We start from the raw sequence: 27,148 nt of genomic DNA, 5'->3' as shown, positions 1-27,148 counted from the left end.
TTTCTCTGGTAGACAAAACTGAAAAGAATATAAACATTTGGAGAAACATACATATGTATTTCAATGAAAACCTAAAACATGGGGGGAAAATTAACTTTGGCAAATCAAACCTGGCAAATTCATAAGTTTAAGAAACTTAAGAGAAAGTAATATATTGCCTTAGCAGAAACACTGCAGGGTCTCAAAGATTAAGATTCTACCTTCAATGAGGCTAGAAATACTGACATTGCTGCACACAGAGATTTTCCCTGTTCACACAGAAACTTGTGATCATTCTGGAATGCCTCTGTAGGAGGCCATCCTACTCTGAGGTGACATGCATATGTCAAATTAGCTCATTTTTGTTAGCTAGACAAAGCCTATGTGACAAGTTTAGATAGGCATATATTTGTTGGTGATACTTCAGCAAAAGCCTTTAAGGAAAAGGAGAAATATAAATAATAGCGAAGAAGAGACTTACTTCGTTCAGGGCAGGAAATCTAAGTGGTGCTGAGACTTTTTGTTGTCCATTTACATAAATATAGACAAGACTTTGACCGAAGGGCCTTTTTCCAGGCATGTGAACAATGCATATATTGTGCTGTTGAAAAAATCATGTAAGCAAAGAATCATCATCAATTCTAGTTACAGGGGGCTAATTGATGTTGTTCTTTTACACCAAGGAACATTGACTCAACGCCTGCCAAACATCACAAAGGAAATTCAGTAATCATGCTAATACTATGATTTTCAAATCTCCAGCATGTGGGGAACACCCCAATCACAGGGTTGACTATGAAGATGGGATGGGCGGGGGGGGGGGGAATGTAAGAATGTTGGCAATGGGAACATTGCTATTTAGATTGGTAAAAATGGCTAATGTTGAAACCAGCAGGAGAGAAAATTTAGAGGGAACATAAGAGTATGCTGCGAAACTGCAGAACAAATCCTCAAGGGCAAAAAACAGACTACCCAGATAGTCCCTGGTTTTATTCTGAGCTCTTGTACAGATGCATCATTTCCCTGGCTAAGCTGACTGGGCAGGAATTCTGTAACTGTACCCTCCACTGCACTCATCTCGCATCCTTGCCCTGCACAAAATCCCTTAAGCATCTCTTTCTCCTGGTTGTTTATATTGACATGCTTAGATTAAATGAACATGGGCCACTACAAAGAACCACTGCACATTTCAGATTAAAGCTATGTGCTGCAAAAAATGTTTCCCAGGCTCATTTAAATCAAGATTAATGCCAGTCAAAATAATGATTTATGAATCATGTACTATGATTATTTGGACTAGACTTGTGAGAGGCAGAGAAGACAATGAAAAGGTTGCATGTAGCTCACCATATTTTGGTTTATAAGCAAAAACAGTCAGGAGCACTGCATCTGTGCATGCAACCCTTCTCTGCCTTGAGAGATGACCCATTAATTAAGTAATAAACCAATCAATCAGTCAATCCTAGTCCCATTCAATTGCATTTCAGATGACCAGCCCACAGTGCCACTGCCTGCAAAAATGGAGCTTGGGAGGGCTGCGAGCGCTTTAGCCCCAAGGGCCTCTGACACGAGTGATGTTGAGCTAGCCATGCCTACCCTGGCCCCGCCTACCCTGCCCCCCGAGATCAAACACAACCCTGATGCAGTCCTATGAAATAGAGTTTGACACCCCTGGTCTAAACCATGCTAATAGCACCTAACCCAGGGGTGTCAAACTTGCACCGTCACATTGTCATCATGTGACGTATCATGATTTTTTCCTCTTTGCTAAAACTGGGGTAGGTATGGCCAGCGTGTGACGCATGAGGCCCGGGGGCCACCAGTTTGACACCCCTGACCTAACCCATCCATTGAGTCCCTCTTCTATATCTGAACAAAATTCAAAACATCTGCTCTTACCCAAAGAGAATCATAGAAGCAATGGTCTGATAGCATCACAGTAGCATACTCCTTCTTGGTACATACAGCAACTACTAGCATTCCAGAACATGTAATGAATGCTTCAAATCCCATCCCACTAGTTGTAAAAAAGCTATAGAGAAAAAACAGGATTTAAGACATGGAATGTTGTGAACTATACATACACAACCTATTAATGTACGCATGCACACATACTTTCCAGTTCCATCCTGGATCTTTGGTACAGTAGAAAGACTTACTAATTCATGTCAGGGGTGGAACCTTTTTTGAATCCAAGAATTAAATTTTTGAGCAAGCAAGCTCTCAGGAACCAGATTCCTCTGGAGCTGAAGGCAGAACACCAGCAGCACCAGAAGCAAAATGTGGAAAAGCATTCACCCACAGACTCAAAAACAAATACACAGATTCACAACTCACTCCGCAAAGCAGTAATGGAGTTGGCAAGGGAGGAGAGCTCTGAACATCCCTCTCACAGCCCTCTGCACCCTATAGCCAAATCCAAGCGCAATGGTCAAGAGTTCTTTAGAGAATAAGGCATCTTTATTCTCAGATAGTCACACTTAACATTTTGGGGGTGGGGGAAATGGGGCTGTCACAATTATTCGCATCACTGATCTATGCTATGGAACAATTTGTCAGAGATCCTACCCTACTGCCCATCCAGCTTCTTTTGAAGGTGGCCCCACTGTCTGCTTCCTATAAATTTGCTGCAGGAAACATTCTATAATTCCATCCTTAGGTGCAAATGTAATTTATCTTTATAAAATATTTTATTTTAAGGCACAGAAACTGAGTGGGTTTAAAGCACCTTTAAAATGCATAAATATATAGTAAATTATGATCCCACTTCAGTATGTGGCACTCTTCTCCAGTAATGCTGTACTGAATTCCAAACATTCTAATATAAACAATATGCCATTGAACATAAATATGTCCTCTGACAATTTAATCAAATCTGGACTATTTGTAGAAGTACATACATCTGTATATTATCTGTATATCCTCATATAATAATATCTTTGTATATTCTGTAGGTTTAAATAACTCAGAAATAGGTTTTAAGTAATGTTACCCCCTAATTGTTTATTGATATAACTGTATCAAAATACGAATGAAAATACCATTTCTTCACCTAGCCAATTTTCCTATATTATTTTTTAATTACCCATTTTTTAATTCCACTTTAATGGTTTTTGGGATTGTATTTTTCTGTGTATTTCCCCAATGCACTATTATTCCCATATTTAGAATTGTTTAAGTTTTTTTTTAATCCACTGTATGGGCAAGTCATTTTTATTAGGTGGCCTTATAACATTGCAGTTTTCATTATTTTTACTTTATTACTACCTACTGCAATTACCATTATACTTTTGGGGTCTTAGAAAACTAATTAAGAATTCATTAGAAACTCCTGACTTTGGTAACTACAGAGTATGCTATTTGGGACATCCTTTGAAGCATGCTAGTTTTCTTGTTTAAAACAACAATAGTATTTGATTAGGACAGTGCAGTATAGGATACCCAGAGAAAATTAGTAAGACCAAAAATATAATCCTCATTCAGGCCACCTAGAAATGTCACTGAACCTAGGCTGGTTCTTCGCCTTTCCATCCTGGAAGCCATACCTGTAAAGTTGCTTCCTCTTGCCACCCTTGCTGCTAGGATCTGGAATCATTTGATGTTGATCCAGGCAAAGCCATGCATTGAAAGCAAATGCAGAACCCGGCCACTTGTGAATAGCCGGCACTGCTATGCCTGCCATGTTATGGGACAAGTCAAAATACTGCAAGGCGTTGTCCAAGCTTTGCTTTCGAGCCATTGTAAGAATTGCACGCATCACAGGAACGACGTAAGGATGAGCCAGCTTTGAGTCTGTAGTCCTTAGCAGCTGAATCAGCTGATGCAGTTCTTCAGAGCTCATTGACAGGCTCCCCAAAGAACCCAAGAGGGCAATCAGGTTCTCAGCACAAGCTCCATGAAGCTGAGGGTGCAGGTTGAGGGTTTCAATGATACGGATGACCATGTTTGTGTTGACACAAATTGCACGACTCTGCCTGTTAATGCAGCAAATCCGCTTCAGCAAATTTGAAATGAGGATTTGGAGATCATGTGACTCCAGCTCTGGAAGCCATTGGATTAGCAGCAACAAAGGCTGAACATTGTTTATGCCCAACATCCCAACTGATGCATGGTCACCTTCAACCGCCTTGGTGAAAAGCAAATTAAAGATTACTGCAAGCACTTGACATACATAGAAACTCTGCTTAAGAACAACATTTTTTAAGACAGACTACAATAAGGAATCTTGTGGCCCCTCAAAGATATACTAATTTTTCTCAATAATTTTTGCTGAGCTTTGACAGATCTCTATTATTGATTGTGTAGCTCTCTGGAATTAGTCTGCCAAAGCTTATGTATTAGTAAGCCTTTAAAATGATACTTTTTAATTTTTTATTTGCTGTAATAAAGTAAGAGAGGTGTAGATTATGTGGAATACTGAACTGTTAACAAGAGCCCTGAATGAGCAGAACGCTTACACAAGCCCTATGCATATAAAGTACATATGTTTATACAAAAGTACATACTTTTACGAATTCATAAAAGTCACCAAACGGAAAAAAAAAAAGAACTGGAATTAAATAGCAATGAAGGACATTCTTATGCAAATCCAAACATTAACTAAGATAAGAGACACAACCAAGTCCTGTTTCTATCTCTTATGCATTATGAGTTAGAAAAACAAAGTAATGTTGTCATTTTAATTTATTCCTCTGTATGTGTATATGCAAACTGTAGGTTATATCCAGGGGTGAAATCCTCCCAGTTCAGCCCAGTTCGACTAAATCGATAGGGACAATTGTCCCTGGTTGTGCGAAACGGTAGTAAAAAAAAAAGCTTCCAAGGATTGCACGGATCAGCTATGAGCCGCATGATCGGGGGAAGCTCCCCCCCCCCTTTTAAAGCCTTTTTTTCCTGCCTATTCGCCTAACATGGCAAGAAAAAAATGCTTTAAAAAGTGAAAAGTTGGCCACACCCACCCAGTCACATGACACCCCCACACACACACACCAAGCTATGCCCACAGAACCGGTGGGCAAAAAAAAAAATAGGTTTCACCACTGGTTATATCTCAAGCAACTTGTCAACATGATTTGGCGGTATAAAAACTAAATCTTGATAACCTTTAAAGAGGCAGAAGATTCTCTGTTATTTTGAATGCAATAATTTAACATAGGTATTATATTTAAAATTATATTCAAAACAAGAAAAATACTATACCATATTCAGAAGTTCTTCAAGCAGCTCTTGTGAAGGCTGACCCATAGATTTTAGAACTTCAAATATATGGGCATAACCAATTCGTTCCTTGAACACTTCCTAAAGAGTAAAATCATCAGTATATATTAGCAGCATATAGCTAAGAAAGGCAATGTTTATCATAACAAATAATAAAGATTTATAAGGATGAATTCAAATTCCACTAGTATAAGCAGGCATACTTTATATATGTGCTCCCATACAGTATATGCATTTTCACAACTTTGTCAGATACGGGCAAGTGATTCAACCAACTTCAGTGGGCAGAAACAGGTATTCTGCAGAGGAATGCCACTGAATCGACTTTTTAGAACAGTAAATAATACATTCTATCAAGCCAAGGTGAATGCTGAGATAGGCAAAAACTATCTGAAAGACGAGAGATTGCCAGAAAAGATCTAGTGACAATCAGGTGAACTGTAAATATCCTGTGGCAGAATAAGACAGTGAAGCCAAACACTGACATACAGTGACACCACAGGTAAAGAACAGGCGAAGAACATAATTTCTAGATGCCCTGCTACCATACAAGAATAAAACAAACCACAGTCTGACATTTGTATATTATCATATTAAGATGAAAAGTTGTAACCTAGATCTTTTCTTGAGGGGCTGGATTTCTTAAAATACTTCTTTGTAATTTAAGAATTATCACACCCGTCATTCAGTCTAGTGCCCTTCATTTTGCTAAATGGTGAGATCTGCCTGAGTAGCATTGCCTCACTGTACTGGCATTTGCTTGGCTGCACTTTCTGTAATTTGTTTCAAACTATAATATGACTACTGTTAGTCCTCATCATTTCAGCAAGTACAATAAAAGAGGTATCCAAAGACAAGAATTCCAACTGCTCTGATGAAACCATGCTGACCTTGGCAGCTGGAGATCTGTGCATCACTGCTGTGAGAGCCTGAATAGCTGATACTGCCAAATGGTCCAGCTGCCCCTGGAATACCTAAAAACCAAAAAAGATACCATGTATTAGGCATATAAGGACAAATTTGACACTCCAATGGGCACACCCCACCCTTCTTGTGCCACAATGAAGAAAAATGTTCCTTGGCATGCTTTCCAATCATCAACCCAGAAAAAGAATTGGATTTTATAACACCGCAATCTATAAGCAAGAAGACACAAGAGAAGGGAAGCCATTTCAAGGAGAAGAGAACCCTTCACATGTACTCATTTAAGACAATCTGACGGACAGTTTTGCCTCATGTTTTAAATGGACAACCTCGAAAGGGTAGGAGGAAAAAGGACAATCTTTGGAGCTTCTTATCAAGCAAATTTTGTCACACACGTTGGTGAGAAACAGTTTAGTCTTAGTGGATAGTTGGGGTAGTATTAAAGTGTGCATAAATTAATTCCATTAATTAATGCCTTATGAATCTTCACTTCATAACCCATGCCTCACAAGAGATATCACAGAATTTTCCTTTCAAAAGAACTATAAGTCTTTTGATTTCTTTATCTTATTGGTAAACACTTTTACTGTTTAAAATATATTTAAAATAAAGAATATTGCCATTCAAATCAGTTGGTTAATGTATGAGCCTGAACAATAAATAAAGACGCCTCATCTGCAATGCTATATATATATATATATATATATATATATATATATATATATATATATATATATATATATATATATATACACAATATATATATATATATGTATATATATATTAGAATTAACCTTTTTGCAATAATGTATTATGCTTGATTGCTATTACATTAAAAGAATTGGAATTTCACATGCATTGTTTACATTAACTTTTAACTATATGCAAACTTCTTATATTAAGGCCGCTAGATCTTTTAAGGAAGCAAAAAAAAAGGGGGGGGGGAGAACTGACATTGCTCAGTTCTTCATAAAGGAAACATTAAAAAATAACTCCATCAATTACGTCTCCCCTCTCAGATTTAGACTGTCCGTTGAAATATGAACTCTGATCTTCTGGCAATAGAATCAAGATTTCAAATCAAATTCCAGAGATACCAGAAAGCCCCACAGCTTGTTACACCGGAGTGCACAAACAGATGAAAGAGGGGGGAGGGGGAATCAAGAAAGGAGGGACAGGTAAAAAATAAAAACAAGAATCACCCAGTTGATTGTTTTCAAATTTGAATTCCATTCTTGGACTTCACTTTTCTCAGTTTTAGAAAAAAGACATGGAGTATTATATTGATTAGATACCTCATATCTTGAAATACAATTTAGATTTAAAACATGGGTTTTAATAATAATAAATTGCATGTGAATACTGCATGTGAGTAAGTCAAAACTCGTCTTAGTTTTTTCAGGAAGCCTATTCAAAGTGAAGTCCAGGAAACAGTTCATAACCACCTGCCATGGGGACCTTGACTTCAGCTAAGAACAGAATGAAACTCGCAGGAGATACCTGTTCCTGATTCATTTCTGCCAGCAATTTGTTGGCATGGTCTTTCTCATTCTTGTCTGCCACCTTATTGTTAGCATTTAAAAATAGCTGTTAAAATGGGAGATAAGAATAATGGTAACATAAGTGTTAGTTAGCTCACCACAGCCAGTGTAATAAGTTCATAGCTTTCCTTAACCTCAATATCTGTATATTCCGAATTTGGCAACTTTAAGCTGTATGGACTTCAGTTCCCAGAATTCCCCAGGCAGTGTGGCAGCTGGGGAATTTTGAGACTTGAGGCCCATACATCTTAAAGTTGCCAATTTTGAAATGCAATGTCCTAGATGCATTGGGCAACAGACTTCATCACCCCAATCAGCATGTAATGAGAAAGAGGAGATGTAGTCTAATACATCTAGACAACCCAAAGTTGGAGAATAAATGCCAGGGACATCTCTCCATGTCAAATGGGATATGGAAGACACAGTTGCCAGGGGACAACGGGTTGCTAACTTAATGGCACTGTGCCTGGGAGGTAGGCTATTAACTAAAACCACAGCAAATCTGTTAACTGGTTTTGCCTGCCTGGCTGATTTTTTTTTTTTTTACCTTAAGGAGATATTAGTTGCTACCTGAAAGAATGTTAGTGAGGTTAGCTCAGCAGTTTTTAAAAACAAGTAAAAGAAATCTTCACTGAAATAAAATCCTAGATCAGTCCAGTACTTTGATGGCACCAGGATGAAAAACAATGGAGGAGAAAGTTTGTTCCCAGTTCCTACTGTCCCTGTGATCGAAATATTTAAATCCCTTCCAGTTTTCTTCTGTCAGAATCCAGCCAACTTGAAATATACTGTATTTCAAAATGCATGTTTAACATAAGCTTAAAACAAAACATAACTTAATGTTGTGTACACCCCTACAAATTACCAGAATACAGTAGAACCTCTGGTCCTGACCATAATTTGTTCCATAACTTTGGTCGTAACCTGATTTGGTTGTGACCCGAACCCAACCAAAATTAATGCAGAATTAATGCAGAGGCCACATGTGAGTTGCTGTTGTTTGTAAATGAACAACAGGAAATTTGGCACTTACAAAAAAACCAAATTTGGTCATGGTCAGAAGCGTTCATGACCAGAAGTTCTACTGTACTTATAGCAAGTACTGTAAGGGTTCTCTTTGCACAAAGAAAATAATTCTAGGATTGTTGCTCTTTTCCAAATGAGCTCACAGCAAAAGCAAATATGAGATAGCAGTCCTAAAGGGTCCATTGAGATAGAAAAGAAAAGTGCCAAAATCTGGCATTTCTCTTCTTTCCTGTCCCTCCAAGCGATATATTAATACAAACTTACAAGTAAGTCCTATGTCTAAATTCAGCAGGTCAGTAGAAAATATTGTCATTGTTTTCAGCAAAGATGGTGGATAGAATGGTTTTCTCCAACAGTTTTCCTTTCTGACAGATTATTTTTACACCTCTAGCGATCTTAACCATAATTAAGGTTTACAGCCGTACTTACAGGTAATACATATTTAAAGTTTCCTCCTACTTGCAATTCTATGTTACTTTTTAATTTCATAACCTAGTTAAGGGAAGATATTCGGTAAGTACTAGCCATAGTTGAGGCTGAAAAGGGAAGGGGTGTTGGGTTATTTTGCCTCAAAACCAGCAAGCTTTGGTAAGATGATCTGCATGATTTTTATGACATATTTACAATATCTGGAATGACTGAGAAATTAGGAGCACTGGTATGTGACAGAAGTAATCAATAGGCATCACACACAAAAACCTAGTACCATGATGCCTTTCTTCAAGGAAGAAACCCAAGAAGAGATAAATATGGTTTCCCAATGATCTCCCAACTATGACAGGCCAACCTTGATCTATTTGGAATTAAAATAAACCCACATAATATGGGTTATGAAGGTTGATTAATCAAAAGGTATTCACCCTATTCCACTACTCATGTGCAGAATGCAACATGGATATGAAGCATGACCAACCTATAGCTGTTCACCCCATTCCCCTATATATATGCAATTGTGCAGCAAAACACATATCTAACAAAGACTTTTGAAGTAAACCCCTAAACCACAAGGGAGCTAATTATAGGGGTTCATTATCTGATTATCTCTAATGTTAAATTCAGTTAGCTGCATTAGAGTGAACAAGTTCATAAACAATGAAAAAATAATGACATTGTTAATAAAATCCTGAAATAAATTATGCTTTTCATTTCATGACAGATAATGGATTGCATATCAGGACTGACTATATTGTGAAGGCAAACAAAAAATATTTTTTTCACACAAAACAAAACTAAGTCCAGAGTTATTCATGTCTGCCCAGAAGTCCTATTGAGTGAGAAGAATATTAAAATGACAAAAGAGCTGACGTTCCTAATTTATTAGAAAGACCAAATTGCAACTTCGACTCTCCATTTAAGAAGATCCTTTGGAATTTAAGTTCAACAAACATATTGCTCCCTTGATGGGGTGAAAATTCCCATAAAAAATGATGCCATTTGTTTGAACAATGCAGAGACAGGTATGGTACTTGATCATCAATCTTTCCACATAATGTGGGGGACAAATTAACAATCTCTTGATTCGAGTCACTTTTTCCCTCTCTGTGTCACACGTATTTGAATTTGCTTCCGCAGCATTTGTCTGTAATTCCTTAAAGCAGCTGCACCTTTTCCTGGAATTGCACAGCTGTCTTCCATAGCTATAGTATGATTCTAGGAAAAGATGCACTTCATTTAAGGAGCTGCCTATAGAGCAATTTGGGCATCAGGGCACTAAGCACTTTTTCCTCTTCAAATCTGAAATACTGCACAAGCCTAGTCCTCTAGTTGTAAGATCTTTGTATAGTCTTCATTATCCGCCAGTGCCTCTCCAGGTTTTCAGACAGGAAATCCTACTATGTACTCTTCTTCTTTCTTCTTTTCTCCAATATTAATACCCATGTCACCATTATCCATGTTTTGTCCAACTGGATGACTTCTAGATGAATTAGAACCTATATAATTCTCACTACAACTTGTGCAATTTTAAGGTTTTCTCAATTCACATAGCACTGCAGTTAAATAAAAAGGCTATATAAGGAAGGAATCCTTTGTGAGAAGACTTTATTATTCATATTCTTCCCTGCTACTGGTGCTATAAGGATAAGACACTCCTCTGAAATCGATTAAAAACTAGGTCACCATAGAAGTGGGTCCACTCTTTGAACTAAATTTAATAATCAGATTTTCTCCTAGAATATAACTGAAATGGTTCAAAAGATTATGAATCTATTTCTTACAATCTTTTGCTTACCTTGCAATTCTGCAGCAGTCGAATAAGATGCTCAAAGCAGTTACTATTAAGGAAAATAGCTTGCAGAACAGGCCGATCTGCGCAGTCCAACATAGCAGTGATTGCATCTTAAAAAGAGAAAAACTAAAAATCAAAGAAGAAAGAATCGTATCTTAAAATAATTACATTGCTTTAGTCTCCCTCCATAGGAATTAAAGTAATTTGTTAGCAAAAAAAAAAAAAAAAAAAGCAGGAAATACTTTTTTACCATTAACATTATGCTACTATTTAGAAAAAACTCTAATGGATCAGAAATATATATCTTCATCTCTTACGTTGGACAATCAGATGGCTCAAAGAAGCCACATTGGGATACAGTAAGGGCAATAGCTAATTATGTAGGAGTAATATTTCATATGTAAGCATACTGTATGCATTTATATAAAAGTAAGGAATGAATATACCAGTGATGGTTAACCTTTTTCTAAAGGTGTGTCAAAACTGTGCACGCACGCTATTGCGCGCACAGTTTTTAATACTTAGCTGATTACAATTCTTGCAATTTGGTTCTAATAGGCCACTCTAGGGATATTTAGTCCGCACTGAAATTATTTAAATAGATAGAAATTGCACTTACTTCTCAGTCAGGGACATTAACTGAAACTCACAAAAGAGACACTTGCTGCATTGGCATGGAATGATCAGTCAGTACTGTAGAGTGCTAACATCCTTGAACACACCACGCCACTTGGTTCCTCTCATTAGTGATGTTCTCTTAGCAACCAATTTGTCTAGTGTATCATTCAAAACCCTGGACTGATATTCCCTAATAAGCTCGAAAACATAAACCAAGGACAAACCCTAGTTTATAATCCCAGCTTCTAATTCCTGCCCAGAGAAGACAATTAAAACAAGTTTCTACTTTAACGATTCACCTAGTTTAAAATAAAAAAAACTTTGGGCAGAGGTCTACATGCCCTTGCAGACAGCATGATGCTCCCTGAAAGTCAGAGAAATAACTTACTGCACTGATTACTGAAGAACTGTCATTTTATTGCAGCTATGGACATTTCAGCTGCTCAATGTTTCAAACTGATTCTTATTCTAACACAGTTTTATTTCAAAAGTGGTCCTATCGCAAAAGCCTCACAGAAAGGAGAATGAAATGGTCAGAGCCCCATTTCCTACTGACATGTGGTCCCAGCATCTCATCCTGCCTGCCCTTCTCCTCCTCCAAAGGATCCTGTTACTCACTCAGCATTTGAATCTGCAGTGCAATGAACCTGCTTTCCCACTGACGGGACCTTCTTGAGTTGGGCAAAGCCTCATGATCCGAGTTCAGCAGCTTGAAATAGTTCTCCAATATGGTGCTGGTTTCCACTTGCCGCTGGTCCGAACTACTAGTGAGAAGAATGTGCACCACTTCCGTCAGGCACTTCAACGTTAACTCAGCCTTCCTGCTCACTTCATCTGGGTCTCTGTTATCCCACATATCACAATCTGCCAGGACACGCATCAAGACTTCCATGGTGGCAGGAGAGATGGCTTGAAGAGCATTTCTCTAAAGTTAATAATAAAACTTCTTCACTATCAAAATAATCAGGAACAATTCCTTTTTAAGAAGTGTAAGAAGGCACGTGAAACAAGTTTGAAATCATGTGACAAACAAAATCAGCAAGTTAATCCTATGGTTGAATACCAAAGTACTTTTTCCTTTGATAGTGGAATCACATAAGAACTTATTGAAGATATGTTTTGTGTTTTACCCTAACCGTCAAACATTCTCAGATTGCCTAGAATTTCATGCCATCAAAATTTGGTGATAATTGCCAAGCAGAGGCAATGTTTTGTTATTTGCGGGTAGGAAATGAAGCAAAAATTGCACAGTATGTTAATTGTTAAAAAAATATAATCACAAAATAAAGAATTCCATGTGCTTACTGAGCCATGTGGTACCATTGCTCAAATTCTCTCTCTCTCTCTCTCTCTCTCTCTCTCTCTCTCTCTCTCTCTCTCTCTCTCTCTCACACACACACACACACACACACACACACACACACACGGTCAAAAGAAAGCTTTTCTCATGAGACATCTTGGAAATTCAGACAGTTAAAGAAAATAAAACACACATAGACTGCCTAACTAATGTAGCCCAATATACAGTCAGTTTCCAATGTTCCCATAGCTGAAATGCTTTCCACTATGATAAGTATTGGCCAGAAGTGTTACATTTTCAGTCTATTCTTGTAGAATAATTCTTAACATTAAATTGCACATATCTTTACACTACTTTGCTTTCAGTACATTATGCTCACCAATCTCAAGAAAAAGAACACATTCTTTCTCTTTGAGCCTAATGGCACTCTTTTATTTACTTAAGATATTGTCTCAGCCTAACCCTCTTTTAGGACAAGCTATTTATAACACATTTTCATTAATAATACATCTTTGCAACTGGATGAAATAAGATTGCATAAGAAAAATGGAAAAGAGTCAATTTCACTACTAGAACATATTAAATAGCATTGCTTTAATGTTAAACTGAGTCCCAATGAGAAAAACAAGATATAAAATGATTTTAAACCAAAATCATCTTTGAATTCTAGCATACATACAATATATCTATGATTTTTCTTATTTTAATTCAGAATAGTTTCAGCTGCTTTGTCATAAATTCAGGCATCAGGAAACAAAAGTGTGGTGCTCAAATATTATGTGACAGACTAATAGACTCTCTTTTATTATTTTAAGCAATTAACACATGGGATTTCGACCACAGAGTTCAATCACCGCATGTTGGATCATTTTGTTCCCCTTCATTGCTCAGTTCTGTCTCCATTGGAAAGGATCTTTCCCAAGATATTAAAGGAGCATGAGTGCATTTTACCTGTGAACTAAAGTCTGTCCCATAAAACAACAATTAGACCTTGTCATAACTAGCTTATTTCTGCTCCAAATTCTTCACTCTTGGAAAATGTTCATAAAACATAAGCCACAAAGTAATGATGCAATAAAGATATAAGTCCCACATCCCAATGATTAAGAAAAGGATATTAACATTTTCTCACCTGCCCACCAGCCACAATAGCTCCAAAGATATGTAATAGACAACATTTGAGGCTCTCTTTGAGATGCTCACTTTCTTGAAAACACTCTGAAAACAAAGAACAAATTCCTTGTGTATGAACTTTCAGCTCACAAAAATTACTACCAGAGAAGGAATTATATATTGCAGCCTTTCACCCTACACTGCAGTCACAAATATAGGGGAATCCAATTCTCCCTAACTGGGCAAATCAGGCACAACCGAAAAGCTAAGAAATAAAGTTGAGCTTGGCCATCTCGTCCTGCAAGAGAGATTCCTGCTCATTCTTGTGGCAGCTTACACAAAATAAATATTTTTTAATCAGTGATATGTATCTTGACTATACTAGATAAGTTTGGAAAATAAGATTGTGTTAAATATTAAAATGTAATATTTATATGTAAACCATAAAACATAAAAATGAAGTGCAGTGAGCTTCAGGTCTTCTCTCTCACTCAAGAAGTCACTTTTAACCAGTGCTGGGTTCGTATCGGTTTGGACTGGTTCAGGCGAACCAGTAATAGTTTGGCGGCTTGGGTCGCTGGAACAGGCAGCGACCCAGGCCTGCCACGTCCCCGAACCAGTTCTCCCGGCAGTGCTGTAGGTGCCGCCATCTTGTTTTTTGCTTCTGCGCATGTGCAGAGCAATTTTTATTGCATTTATGGTCAAATACACAACAAACCAGCAGTAATGCTGGCAGCAACCAGTGGTGGATTGCAGGCGGTACGCCCCTGTACGGGCGTAGCAATGCCTACCAGGAGCATCGGGTACCGTAGGGCCCACCTGCCCGCCCACCGTCCTTACCTGTATTTGAGCTCTTCAGCACTTCCACGCACACACACGGAGTGTACAGCGCCTGCATGACGCTCCACCGAGCAGCTGGAGCATGATGGAGGCGTTGCGGAGGCGTTGCAGAGCGTCGCAGGAGGTAAGGACACATGTGTGCGCTGCACACATTCATATAGTGGACGTCGGGCCCCGTTGCATCATACCAGTTGCACCGGGATCCAGAACTCACCACTGGCAGCAACCCATCCCTGCTTTTAACCATAGTTTAGTAAAATATAACTTAAATTTTGTTTACCAGGCCCACCATTATAAATTAGAGAGGTCTTTCTTTCCTAATTCTAGCTAATACTATCTGGTTTTAAATTCACACTGAAAGGTGCAGTTAGTCTGGAACCAAAGCAAAAAAACTCCAGATGCTTGTTCAAAATGGTATCATTCAAATGCTTTGGAATCCCAACAGGCCCAGCCACCCTGCTCAATGGCCAGGGACTGTGGAAGTTGTGGTTCAAAATCAGCAGGGTGTCAAAACAAAGTGATAAAACCGTTCAAAGGGTTACGCAGCTTTTAGATACTTAAATAATATATGTTTAACATCATGGAATGTCTTAAGTAGCCATAGATAGTTCCCCATATTATTTTTGGGAAGGCTAATGTTTTATGGCCAAACTGGATGTTGACTCAAATTGCCCGTGAAAAAAATCATTATAATGTATCTAAACTTAAACCTTACCTCATGGAAGGCAATTACAACTGACCTAAAGAATTTTTGTTTAGCAATAAACATTAACCTGGAAATTGTTGCTATAGCAATAGCTTGACCCATAACCTAGCTGTTGCCAAAACTACCAGAGATTGTTTTTTTTGGAATTAGCATCCTGAGAAGTTCCCAGTAATGGCAGAAGCCTACACTGTTAAAAAGTCACTATTTAATCTTCAAGAGAGATGCAAATGCAAAACATGTTTTGAAACAAAAAGAGCATTCAAAAGCTGAACTGTGCAAGTTAAACAGCACAGGGAGATCCACATTAACACTGAAAGTGATTTTAACTCATAAATAATAAAAATAAAATTCATATTTTTTTTGCCTTTTGTAAACTACATCCCAACTTCAACAGTGGTTATGGATCTTACATTGCAGGCTTGATTTAAAGGAAGAAATGTAGCATACTCAATTAATTTCAAAAAGTGCTGTTATTACTGTGTCAATAACTTGTGACAGTCATTTTTGCAACATTTTCCACAATGTTTAAACTGGGTTCTGAGTTTTAGATCATCAGTCTTCTTCACACTTCATGAAAAACCACTGTTCTTGGCAACACCTATTTCAGATCTAAGGTGTTTTAATTAAAAAAGAGCAATTGCCAGTTGCAAATATGTGACTCATGATAGATCCATTAAGAGGGGAAATAAAAAATATGCGACATTTATGATTCATATGCAGACAGGTTTTTCGGGCACCTTTTGTGAGCTCTCAAAAAATGATATCACATACAGATGGATGTGTGCTGTGATGTATCCCAGGTCTCCACCAGGAATGAAGGAGGCTTGGGCAAGATACTTTCTATAACACACATCCCAAGGCAATGCTGTAGCATTGAAAATGCACCTTTACTATCCAGAATGCATCTGGGTCAATAATAAATTGCTTAATTACTTATCATCTTCAAATTACTGATAGAAGAGAATACTTGTAGCTCAGGGATAAACAGCAGGGTCCTTGGTGCTCTCTTGAGGTACACCAAGCTCAGAGACCACCAGGACCCCGTACCTTCAAATGGAACACTATGGAATAAATCTTATTTCTGAAAGACTCTGACTTTAAAACAATTCTGAATGGTAGGACATTATAATTAACTACTCACGGTAAAAGAAAGGGACAAATTCCACTGTGAGTAAAGCTGGTTTGTATTTTTGTCTACTTTTTTCAACTGTGTTCAGAATGCGTCTACAATATATTGAGAGAGAAAAAATATATTCATTTATAATAAAACTTCAAAACACATTTTAGTTGTACCAAAACATAGGTTCATGAATAATACATTGATTCTGTGTAACATTAATTTCACATGACATTCTTAAAATACCCCTTTTTATTTCTGCATCAAGCCAAAAAACTATAAACTTTAAGGAAATGTGGTTTTAACACTGCAGCTTTTATAAATATATCTGATCTTATTCACATAAAGATTTATATGGTCTAAAGAGAAACCACAGTATTCCCCAAAACAATGTGGCTTTACTGATCTTTCCATCTCCTAGAAGTGAGGCTTCTTCCGGATGATAAAAAAAGTATCACACAAACTCCTATAGCTGATGATACCTGTATGAGTACATCTCAGTTTTAAAAGCCCAATTCCAAAAGAAGTCTTTTCCTTTAGAATCTTCAGGATGTGAGCAATCAAATAAGGAAATGTTTTGATTTATTTGATTTGATTTATACTCTGCATTTTGCTGCAATTTTATGATTAGTACTTTCTTCTGCCATTTTAAATGTTTTTAAAAGAAGCCAAAATTAAAACATTGCTTTAATTTATTGTTTAACATCCTGTCTTATTCCAAAATGGGTAATCATTATTTTCCAGTCTGAATATCTGAGCGTAGCCTCAGATAGAAATTTGAGTATTTTATGACATAATCTGTTCAAATTTAAAGAAAGATGAGGTCCATCTAATCTCCTTAATAGCATAAAGTGGGTGCAGCCTCTCATTCATTCTCTCTTGTGGTGGATGATACAGAAGGGTCCTGATACATCTGACTGGCAGGCTTATACTGTACTCTGGTAGCATATCACAAGTGTAGACAATTTGACGGGCAGGATTACATGAAGTCCCAATCCTTTGTCTAGTCAATATATTTTCTATTTAGCGTTAACATTTTGTGGGATTATATATTTTGCATCTTTATTTAAAGAGATTAAAATAACAAGAACAGAGTGTTATTCTCACATACCCTGCAATTCTTTGCCTCCAATTCCTATATGGATCATAAAGACTTTCACAAAAAGCCATCGCATGTCTCACAAACTCTTCTATAGATGTTTGATCTGCCACTTCTTTCTCTTTGGTCTTAGTCTTCAGCTAAAGAAGTAACAAATAAGTTTTTCATCATAGTGTAGAACACTTTAGAAGTGTTTTACAAACATTTTGATGGCTTGAATTAAAAACATTCTGTACATCCTCAGTTTGCTACCTATGTATAAATGTATCCGCGCTGCTTGTTCAGCAATCCTAGCTCAAACAAACCACAAATTATATGTGAACCAACCCATGGCATATGATCACTGTGAACATATATAAGATTGAAGAGGTTTTAATCCTACTTGTTTTGCTTTTCTGTTTTCAGCTATAACACAATCAGACAAATGTTTTGATCCTAAGGGCCATATTAGTCATGACCTGGTGGAGCACACACCAAAAGGAGGATAATGACACATTTAGGCTACCTCCACCTCATTGATTTCCCTGCCAGCCAGCCAGTCGCTTGATTCACAGGCTGCTGAGATGTACGTGGCTGCAAAGGCTCTTCTCAGTCTAACCATAAACTCCAAGAGCTCACCAACTGGCATATCAAAATATAAGAACAACATCTGTGGCAGGTTATAAAAAAATTTTTTCAAGTTGTACAATGTCCTCACATACAATGTGCTGGCCAAATAATCCTTATTATTTGATTCATATTCCACCTTTTTTCTCTGAAACTCTAACAATAATTAATTTAACAAATCATAAATAAAATACACAAATTGCACAATTTGTGCAAAGTCCCAATCACTCCCTGACATCATGCCCCTCAACAAAAATAAAAAATAAAATGCTGAAGTAATGCTTTTTGGCTTAGTTTAGAATAGTGAAACATACTTCTCCTCTCTCCCCCTTTCCAAAATCCCAACCCTGAAGGTAGTGAAAAAGGAAAGCACAAAACTAGAACAAAAAGGAAACACAGCAATGATTGTAGAAACACATATCCTGTCTATATCTAAATATACATCATTGCTGACTTGTTTTAATATTTGGTTTCCAAGTGAACAGACTATTCTGAGGATGAACTTTAGCCTCAGTTTTCTCCCACTGCTTAACCCCTTTAGAGTTCTAATAAAGATTGTGGTCATCCTTCTGGCCATTGCATATCCACTTACCTGCTGAATGTACAGTGTGGTCATTGTAATCACATGGTTAATATAGGAACAAGTCCCAATCTCTTCCACATTATCTAAATTTCTGAAACAGAATGAAATGCGTAAGAGATGAAGCAATTGTATGATAGGAGAGGACTGATGGAGAGAAATATCTACAGAGATTTCCAAAATTATTCTTACACAAAGTTTTAAACATTCCAAAATGCCAAGTATGAGGTGCTATATGTTTTACAATCCCACTTTTCTCTGTAATATAATAATCAAAATAATTCAGAGTAGTAAAGTATATAGAGCTGGACAATGACAATATGTAAGCTTAGACTTGAAATAGCAAATGTGTTAATATCAGAATGACCAGTTATATTTTCAATAGCTGAAGCTGCATATTATGCTAACTATAATATGATTACTTCTGGCTTAGAATGATATATCATCTTAGCTTTGAAAGCAACTTATAGTTTAACGTGAGTTAATCTGAGTTAGTTCCAATTATGCCTTCTTCAACAGGTAAATTAAATCATGACCGAACATATTTTTTAAAATATTTATTTTGATAGGACACAGCCAGGCTCTCATCAACATGGGCAGTTCACAATATAAAAACAAAACAACAAATATACAAACCAGATAAAAGCATAGCAATTTTCATAAATGTGAATTCAGTTACCGTAAGTATAGCCAATGTTGTAACTCCCAAACTAATTTGATACTATACTTCCAAGAGAGAAAAAGAGGTGGGGGGGGGGAATGGGAAGAATACAGAAAGAGAGGAGATTAAGCAGGTACACTCGGAAATCAGCAAGCAAAAAAATCAAAAGAAAAGTAATAGAAACAGGATACACCAGGGTTCTCTTTCTTGACACTCCTTGTATTTTGAAAAGACAATTAGGTGAAAAAAGATACCTGCAAAGAATGATGAAGAACTTGACTAGGAGAAGCGTCAGTGCTTGTTGTGGCTCTTCTAACCCTTCTGATAATTTCTGGACGCAGTGCAGCAGCTGGAGCCTCAAAACTTGAAGAATGTTGTCAGGAAGCAGAGATATTCCAGGGGGAATGTCATCCACCCTAAAATAAAGCCAGTAAATATAAGAGACAAAAAACAACAGTCATTGATCTAATTGTAGCTTTGGACCTTCTTAGCTATGACCCTATTCTCTCTAGGTGCTTGATTTTTTAACAGTATTGTAGATATTTATTTTAATATTCTTTGGGGAAAAGTTGCTAATGCTAAATGCTAAACCACCTGCCAAATTCCTAACAGTGGTATATGCAATAATGATGATGATTAATCAAACTTAAGCACATTTGATGAATGGAAATACATTGAGGATTGCAGAAAAAGAAAAGAATTACAGAAATTCTTCCACTATTGCATGGATCTTCTATTATTCCTCTCAAGATTTTCCTCAATGTTTTTCCCTACTGACTCCACACCTACAGTACATGGTAATTCAGAGTAATAAAAGTATAACACTAGATTCCTCGTGATTAGCTAACCTCTAAACAAAAAGCTTGCTATGGATTAATGCATTTCTATGATTGTTTTACATGGAATCAGATTCCGAAACTGAGATAAACGTCTCTCTTATTAGAGTCACCTTAATAACTGGCACGCCTACTGTTTAACACAGTAATTAGAAAGAAGAACCTGACATAATCTTATTTACTTCCCAATAGAAAAACTCTCCCCTGCAGTAAGGCAAACAGATTTGCACCAGATAGGAAGGTTTTTACCTTTTCAAATATAAATAAAACAACATGTCAAAGGAACTTTGGAACATACAAAGGAGGAGAGAAGATTAATCTTTCATGTTGTACCAGCACAGCTGCCAAAAGACTGATTGTAATATAGAGTGCTTGGATTTTCCCCAAAAGAGAAGCAAAGCACCACAAATGATTTTGGTCTATACATTCTTACAAGCCTGCACCTTCCCAGTGAATAACATTCTTCCTGTAATATAATACAACCTTGTTTGTTGACTTACCTTGAGAAAAAAAATGGGCGAGAAAAAAATATTAGGAGAATATCTACAAGAGAGAGTGCCCTTAAGTCAATTGACTTCATCCTATGCTTTTCAAATGTAATGGCCAAGAATAACCTCGCAGAATCCTAGAGCTGCAAGGGAACCATTGAGCCACTCAGTCCTGCCCCTTCCTAGAACTGCCTCCCAACTCAAAATATTTTTGATGGGCAGCTGTCTAGCCCCTACTTAAACTTGTCCACTGTTCATTGTCTCCTTTAACAGCGAGTTCCCCTGTTGAAGTACTCTTATTACCAGTATTAGAAAGTTTATTCAACTGGAATCTTCTGTAATTTAAGATTGTTCTGCATCCTGCATTCCAGGATGAAAAAAGAACAGGATCTTCTTCTCTGTTACATTCTTTCAGTTGCTTAGCAAGTGCTGTAATATCCTCCCAAACATCTTTTCTCAAGGATCAACAGTTCCTTCTGTATCTCCTTGTTCTTCCTTCCTTTCAGTTTCTTTAAATATTAAAGTGTAGTGCTTTAAATTAGACACAGTAACTTAAGGGGGAGATCTCACCAATGAAGAACTATTGCTTTCCATTCTACTGATGAAGCCTAAAATTGCTTTTACCCAATCCATCCACACAGATTACCCATTATCAACTTGTGATCAACTATAATTTCTAGATCCTTCATATACATATTATTACTCAAGTCCAATAATCCTCATCCTATGGAACTTATTTATTTGATAACTCTCCCTTTGCCTTTATAAAAAAATATACTAATCTTCAGTCTACGTTCAGTATCCTGTTTTCACTTGAGTCAAACAATGAAAATCCATCCATAATTATCAGGCTCTGATTCTACACCCTGATGTTCAGTGAAGCAAACTGGTAATTTTAGAGGTAAGACTTTATGGTCTCAGACTGTGTAGCTGGACTACTGTTGTGCTGCATTTGAGGACATTCCTAATCACTCTACTGGGGACCAGACGTCTGTCCAAAATGCCATACATCTCCATGTCTTTATCAATGAGTAAGCTCCACTAGAAACCACAAGGACTGACCTTTGAACAAGCACACAAAGAATTCATTCTGCTAAGAGAATGCATTATCTTAGGCTAAGTAAGTAATTCAAAAAGCACATTCCAAACAATTTCCTGGTTTAGAGCAAATAAGAATGTTTACTTGACTCTATAATTTAACAGCTCAAAACCTATTTTTGAAAAATGTAAGCTAGGACAAGAAATACCAGTGTGGAACAAAGGAAAAATATCCTAATGTAAAATTAAATTGATTAATATCACAACTTTACCTTGGGGCACTGCTAATTTTGATCATTTTGCCGACTGTTGACCTATAAGGTATGAGATGAAACAGACTCGAACTTTTGTGCGTCAGGTTTCAAGTATACTTTGGAGGAGAACAACAGCTTAGGTCTTCAGGCTATGTGATTTTTGTACATTTTGTGTGCATCAGGATCAACATACAGGAGGCCATGAGCTATCATTTGTATATTCAAATCTGGGGATAGTACCATATTTTTCGGAGTATAAGACACTCCGGAGTATAGGACACACATAAGTTTTTGGGGAGGAAAACAAGAAAAAAAATTCTGCCTCTGCCTACCAGAATCCATCACTATTAATCCAGCTAGCGTCCTTTTCAGCAAACAGCAAACAACCTGGTCAGCTTCAGCACATTATCGCAGCCTGATTCAGCACAAGCAGCTGATTGGCAGTTGGATCAGCCTCCCGGAATATCACCAATCAGCTGTTCCAGGCTGCGGAGATCGGCACAGCCCATTGCCACATCTGTGCGTCACGTTTTTTGCCTCCGTGCATCATGTTTTTGGCCTCCGCACACTTCATTTTTAGCCTCTATGTATTGCGTTTTCAACCCATTCCAGGCGGCAGCAATCCGGAAAATGTGACATACAGCCAAAAACAGGGAGCGCGGAGGGCAAAAACATGATGCGCAGAGGCCAATGTTCCCTCTAATTTTTTTTCAGTGTGGGCGGAAAAGTATAGTGTTTGAGCAGCACTTTTTCATGCCTGAGCACCTGAATTTTTTTCAGATGTCATCCAAGACAACAACGAAATCAGTGTTATTTGAAACTCAAAGTTATATTTATTCAAGATACACGTTTAATTAAAAGTGTTATACATCAGTATCACTTATAACTGTAAGTCTGCAATATTAAAATACTTGTATAGTGTTTACGGTAACAATGTTTACTCCAGCTTTATGTTTCGACATCAGCACTGACTGATGATGTACCTATAGGGTTATTACAATTAACTTTTCAAATTCATTTTGGATTAAATAAAAAAGAGCTTTGAAATGAATATATAAATGGCACTTAATACCAGTAATATTAAAATAGTAAATGTTTGATATACTTCATTTTAATGAATTTCACTTGATATACTTCATTTTAATGAGTTCACATTCAATTGCAAAAGTTGTTTATACACTGTATGCTTCTGTGAATGTTTTGTGTGCAATTTGCTATTTTAAATGAGTAAAATTATTAAAATCCCCATACATAAAGTCTCATTCGCATGTAACAGTTTTCTTCCATCATTAATTTGTAAACTCAAGGATTTATTGCCTGCATGTTCAACAATGCTTGCTGATTGTTTAAAAATTTGTGGGAATTTGTTCCTCTCTATACAGGTGGTTTCAGTAACCTACTACTAGTGCAAAACTAATTGCAAAACATTAAATTTTATTATTTTTAATATGAAAAAATAATTTGACTCATAAAATCTTATTTTTTTCATGATTGCTCACACAGAAGTTGCTTGCTATTGGAAAAAGTACATTCTAATAATGAATAGCCAAACAGAATAGGAAATTGCATTATCTAAAACTCTAAAAAAATGAAGTGAAAAATATTTTAGCCACACTTTTTTCAAATCTTACTCCTCCTACAACCCAGTCAACTGTGTGGATGACTTTAAAGTACTTATATTGTAGTTAAGATTTTAATTCTAAAAAATTTCTAAACTCCATACTACTTGCAAATATAAATAGATTGCTAAAATGGCCTACCATAACAAATAAGAGGAAAAAAAACACCTTCCTTTTGTTTATAAAGTAGTGGTTTTAGTTTGCTCCAAATGATTTAACTATGGAAGTCACTATTTTAAACTGACAGATAAGTTTAATTAGATTAAAAGCAAAAATATTCTCAATGACTTTGAAAATCTCAATGAGTTATCGAATACAGGTACTCCTTCATTACAACGTAGGACTGGAATTTTTATTACTCAGCAATGTGGTCACAAAGCATGATGTCATGTCATGTGACCGGGCTCTCTCGCCTCTTTCTGACTCCGAGGGCATCAATCATGTTAGCCCAGGGGTCTGCAAAGTTGGCTCTTTTAAGACTGGTGGACTTCAACTTCCAGAATTCTGAGAGTTGAAGTCCAACAGTCTTAAAACAGCCAACTTTGCAGACCCCTGTGTTAGGCCAAAGCCTGGCGCTGGGCCTTGCTCCCCCATTGGTGGAGCCCTGAGAAGAGAGGAGGGAGAAAAAGCAGGCGCGCACCTTAGAGGGAACAGTGGCGGAGGCGGTGATTGGCAGCGATGTACTGTGGTGATCCCCAGTGCCTGGAATGGGCTATAAACGGGGTGTGCAGAGACTGAAAACGTGACATGCAAAGGGTGAAAACGGCCAAAGGATGGGGGCTGGAGGATGGGATGGGCTTCGGCAACATTCGCTATATAAGACACACAGACATTTCCACCCACTTTTGGGGGGCGGGGGAGTGTGTCTTATACTCAGGTATATTGATGCACATGTGCAACACACATCCCCAACTAAATTTGGCAACCAACAGAAAGCTTTGCTCTCCTGTAGGCCTTCTGCATAGAAAAATCAGCAGCTAAGATTTAAATTTTGGCAGCAATGTTCCATTTACTGCTGCTTCACATTTTAGATTTGCATGTGTCCATGAGTGTCCATGGTGGGAGGAGTCAAAATCTCCAAGATGGTGTGTTCATGGTCATGGTAACAGCTCTACCCCTTTTGTACATATGGCACTGTGTATCTATGTACAATTCAATCATGATACTAATCCACCACCTTGCATATCTAATCCACTTACATCACAGTGTGTTTTTATATGTGTATGGAGGCACATTTTGAGTTCTTCAAGAGACATTAATATAAAATATAATTCAAAGAGATAATAGAGTTAAGATTAGAGTAGTTTGCATTTTCCAGAAGGAGCATTAAATGGTGAGGAAAAAATTAAAGAAGCACAAAATGTGAGGACATTATATATTTTATACATTTCATCAGGATTTAAGACTTGACTATCAGATAAAAAGATGTGCTGAATTCTTCAGTCTGATTTGTGCTTTCATTACTGTATGTGTTTGCACATGTGTTTGTATTATCACAAATATTTAATATCTATTTAGCCGTGTTATATATCAGATCTAATTCAACATACCGAGTGGGCGGCTTTTCAAAGTCCACATCCAGAAACTGTTCATAGCTAGAAACAAAACTGTCCAACCAGAGCTTCAAGTAGTCTGGATCTTTCTGTGAAGAAAAACAGACTGGTTTAATACATTGATTTTTTTTTAATCCCAAAAATATTTGAACATGTTTTTGTACCTTGCTTGCTCCGGTATATTCCTTCTGTACTTCTGACATGACTAATTTAGGTGTTTCTCATCTAATCATCAATTCGGATAGTATATGTTCATGAACTCATGAATTCAGCTCAATTTAAAAGAAACTTTATGTTTTATCTAACTGAATCGAAAAGGAGAAGCTATTTACTAAACTGAGAAAAACCAATTATTTAAACAAGACATGAAGAGTAAACCCAACTACATACTACACCCAACAACATACTTAGTGAGATGGATCAATGATTTGATTCACTAGTCTGTTTCATAAAACAAATCCAGCAACAATGTGATGTGTTTCAATTTGGCTTTATATGTTATACAGTACAAACTTAGCTTCTGCAAACTGCACTAAGTCAGTGACTAGTGTGAAGAGTGAACTGTAGTTTGCTTAATAAATTATGATCAAACCTTGTAGTATAAAATCTAAATCAAATAAGTGTAAGTAACTACAGCCTTAAGATACCCTTCAATATTGGATCATGCTTAACAAGGGATTATACAACTAGCTTATAAAAAAAATTACAGCACATTCTTAAATCATTGGGTTTCTTCTATACAATAATTTTCTTCTACTTATTATTGCAATTAATTGGATAAGCAGTTCATGAAAATCAATATAGATTTTGCAATTCCAACTATCAATATCAGATATATTTTGTAAATATAGCCAAATTTGTCTTTTCTAGAGAGCTTCTGAGAGTCACTTGCTACAAATTCCTTATTCTGTACACCTTGGCACCAGCATCTAAACATCTTACAACATGAATTAGGAAAAAAACTTTCCTTAAACATGGTAATACAATGATTTTTTTTCCTGTTGGGGGATTAGGCTACTGATAAAAAGTGGACACACTTTCAGTAGTGTGGAAATAAAGAATCTTTCCCAAAATCAGAAACAGGGGAAGCCATTAAAACTTCATTCCAAGACAAAAATATATCTTGAAAAATCAGACTAGGAGGGTGACTCAGTTCCAGAGTAAATAGGCATCTATCACTAGACTCTTGTGATATTTTTAAAACATTTATGTCTTTCCCAGATGACAAATCAGTATATACCCCAACGTGGCAATAACAAACATGCCAACTCAAAGAGCTAGAAATTTGCCTACATTACAAGTCCTCTCACAAGAATAGCCAACAATGCAAGTGATTAAGCTGCTGTCTTGTTTTTGCTATAAGTTTTCTTGGTTTTGACATCACAAACTTCTCCTTTTAAAGGAAACAGCTAGGAGGTTTAGTTGTTCTATTCTTTATTATGTAGCTCCAAAGTTATTTATGTTGCTCCAGCCAAAAGGGCATTGAATTGTTTTAACATCATGGTAAGCAGTCAAGAGAAAGCCAGTTTGGGCTACTAATTAAGACATCAAGCTAGGATAGCAACAGCAATAACAATAGACTAATATACAGCTTCATGGTGCTTTGCAACACTCTCTAAGCACTTTACAGAGTCAGCATATTGCCCCCCAACAATCTGGGTCTTCATTTTACCATCCTCAAAAGGATGGAAGGCCAAGTCAACAGAGGAATCAGGGAATGAGTTCTAGTCCTACCTTAGGCACAATGTCAGTGACCTTAAGTCAGTCACTCTCTCTTAACCCTAGAAAACAGACAATGGCAAACCA

At 37.0% G+C, this 27,148-nt stretch overlaps 1 protein-coding gene across 5 annotated transcripts in view; it reads right to left on the bottom strand.

Moving 5' to 3' along the window:
* The window catches only part of NBEAL1 (neurobeachin like 1), a 98,585-nt gene that overhangs the window by 54,766 nt on the left and 16,671 nt on the right, over nucleotides 1–27,148 (bottom strand). For 3 of the 5 annotated variants that reach the window (XM_081938654.1, XM_081938652.1, XM_081938653.1), the window contains exons 3-16: nucleotides 25,340–25,431; nucleotides 19,809–19,970; nucleotides 18,906–18,987; nucleotides 17,720–17,847; nucleotides 16,633–16,715; nucleotides 13,965–14,050; nucleotides 12,151–12,457; nucleotides 10,918–11,024; nucleotides 7,621–7,707; nucleotides 6,087–6,170; nucleotides 5,179–5,277; nucleotides 3,525–4,105; nucleotides 1,879–2,011; nucleotides 461–580 (exon numbers count right to left, since the gene is read on the bottom strand). In XM_081938654.1, coding sequence (XP_081794780.1) covers nucleotides 461–580; nucleotides 1,879–2,011; nucleotides 3,525–4,105; nucleotides 5,179–5,277; nucleotides 6,087–6,170; nucleotides 7,621–7,707; nucleotides 10,918–11,024; nucleotides 12,151–12,457; nucleotides 13,965–14,050; nucleotides 16,633–16,715; nucleotides 17,720–17,847; nucleotides 18,906–18,987; nucleotides 19,809–19,970; nucleotides 25,340–25,431 — 2,151 coding nt within the window. The remainder of the gene's footprint in view (nucleotides 1–460; nucleotides 581–1,878; nucleotides 2,012–3,524; nucleotides 4,106–5,178; nucleotides 5,278–6,086; nucleotides 6,171–7,620; nucleotides 7,708–10,917; nucleotides 11,025–12,150; nucleotides 12,458–13,964; nucleotides 14,051–16,632; nucleotides 16,716–17,719; nucleotides 17,848–18,905; nucleotides 18,988–19,808; nucleotides 19,971–25,339; nucleotides 25,432–27,148) is intronic. The other 2 variants (XM_081938656.1, XM_081938655.1) reach the window with 1 other exon arrangement.

This window comes from Natrix helvetica (genome assembly GCF_964273705.1).
Source record: "Natrix helvetica genome assembly, chromosome: 1".
NCBI lineage: Eukaryota > Metazoa > Chordata > Lepidosauria > Squamata > Natricidae > Natrix > Natrix helvetica.
This window is presented reverse-complemented; position numbering and strand designations above follow the sequence as displayed.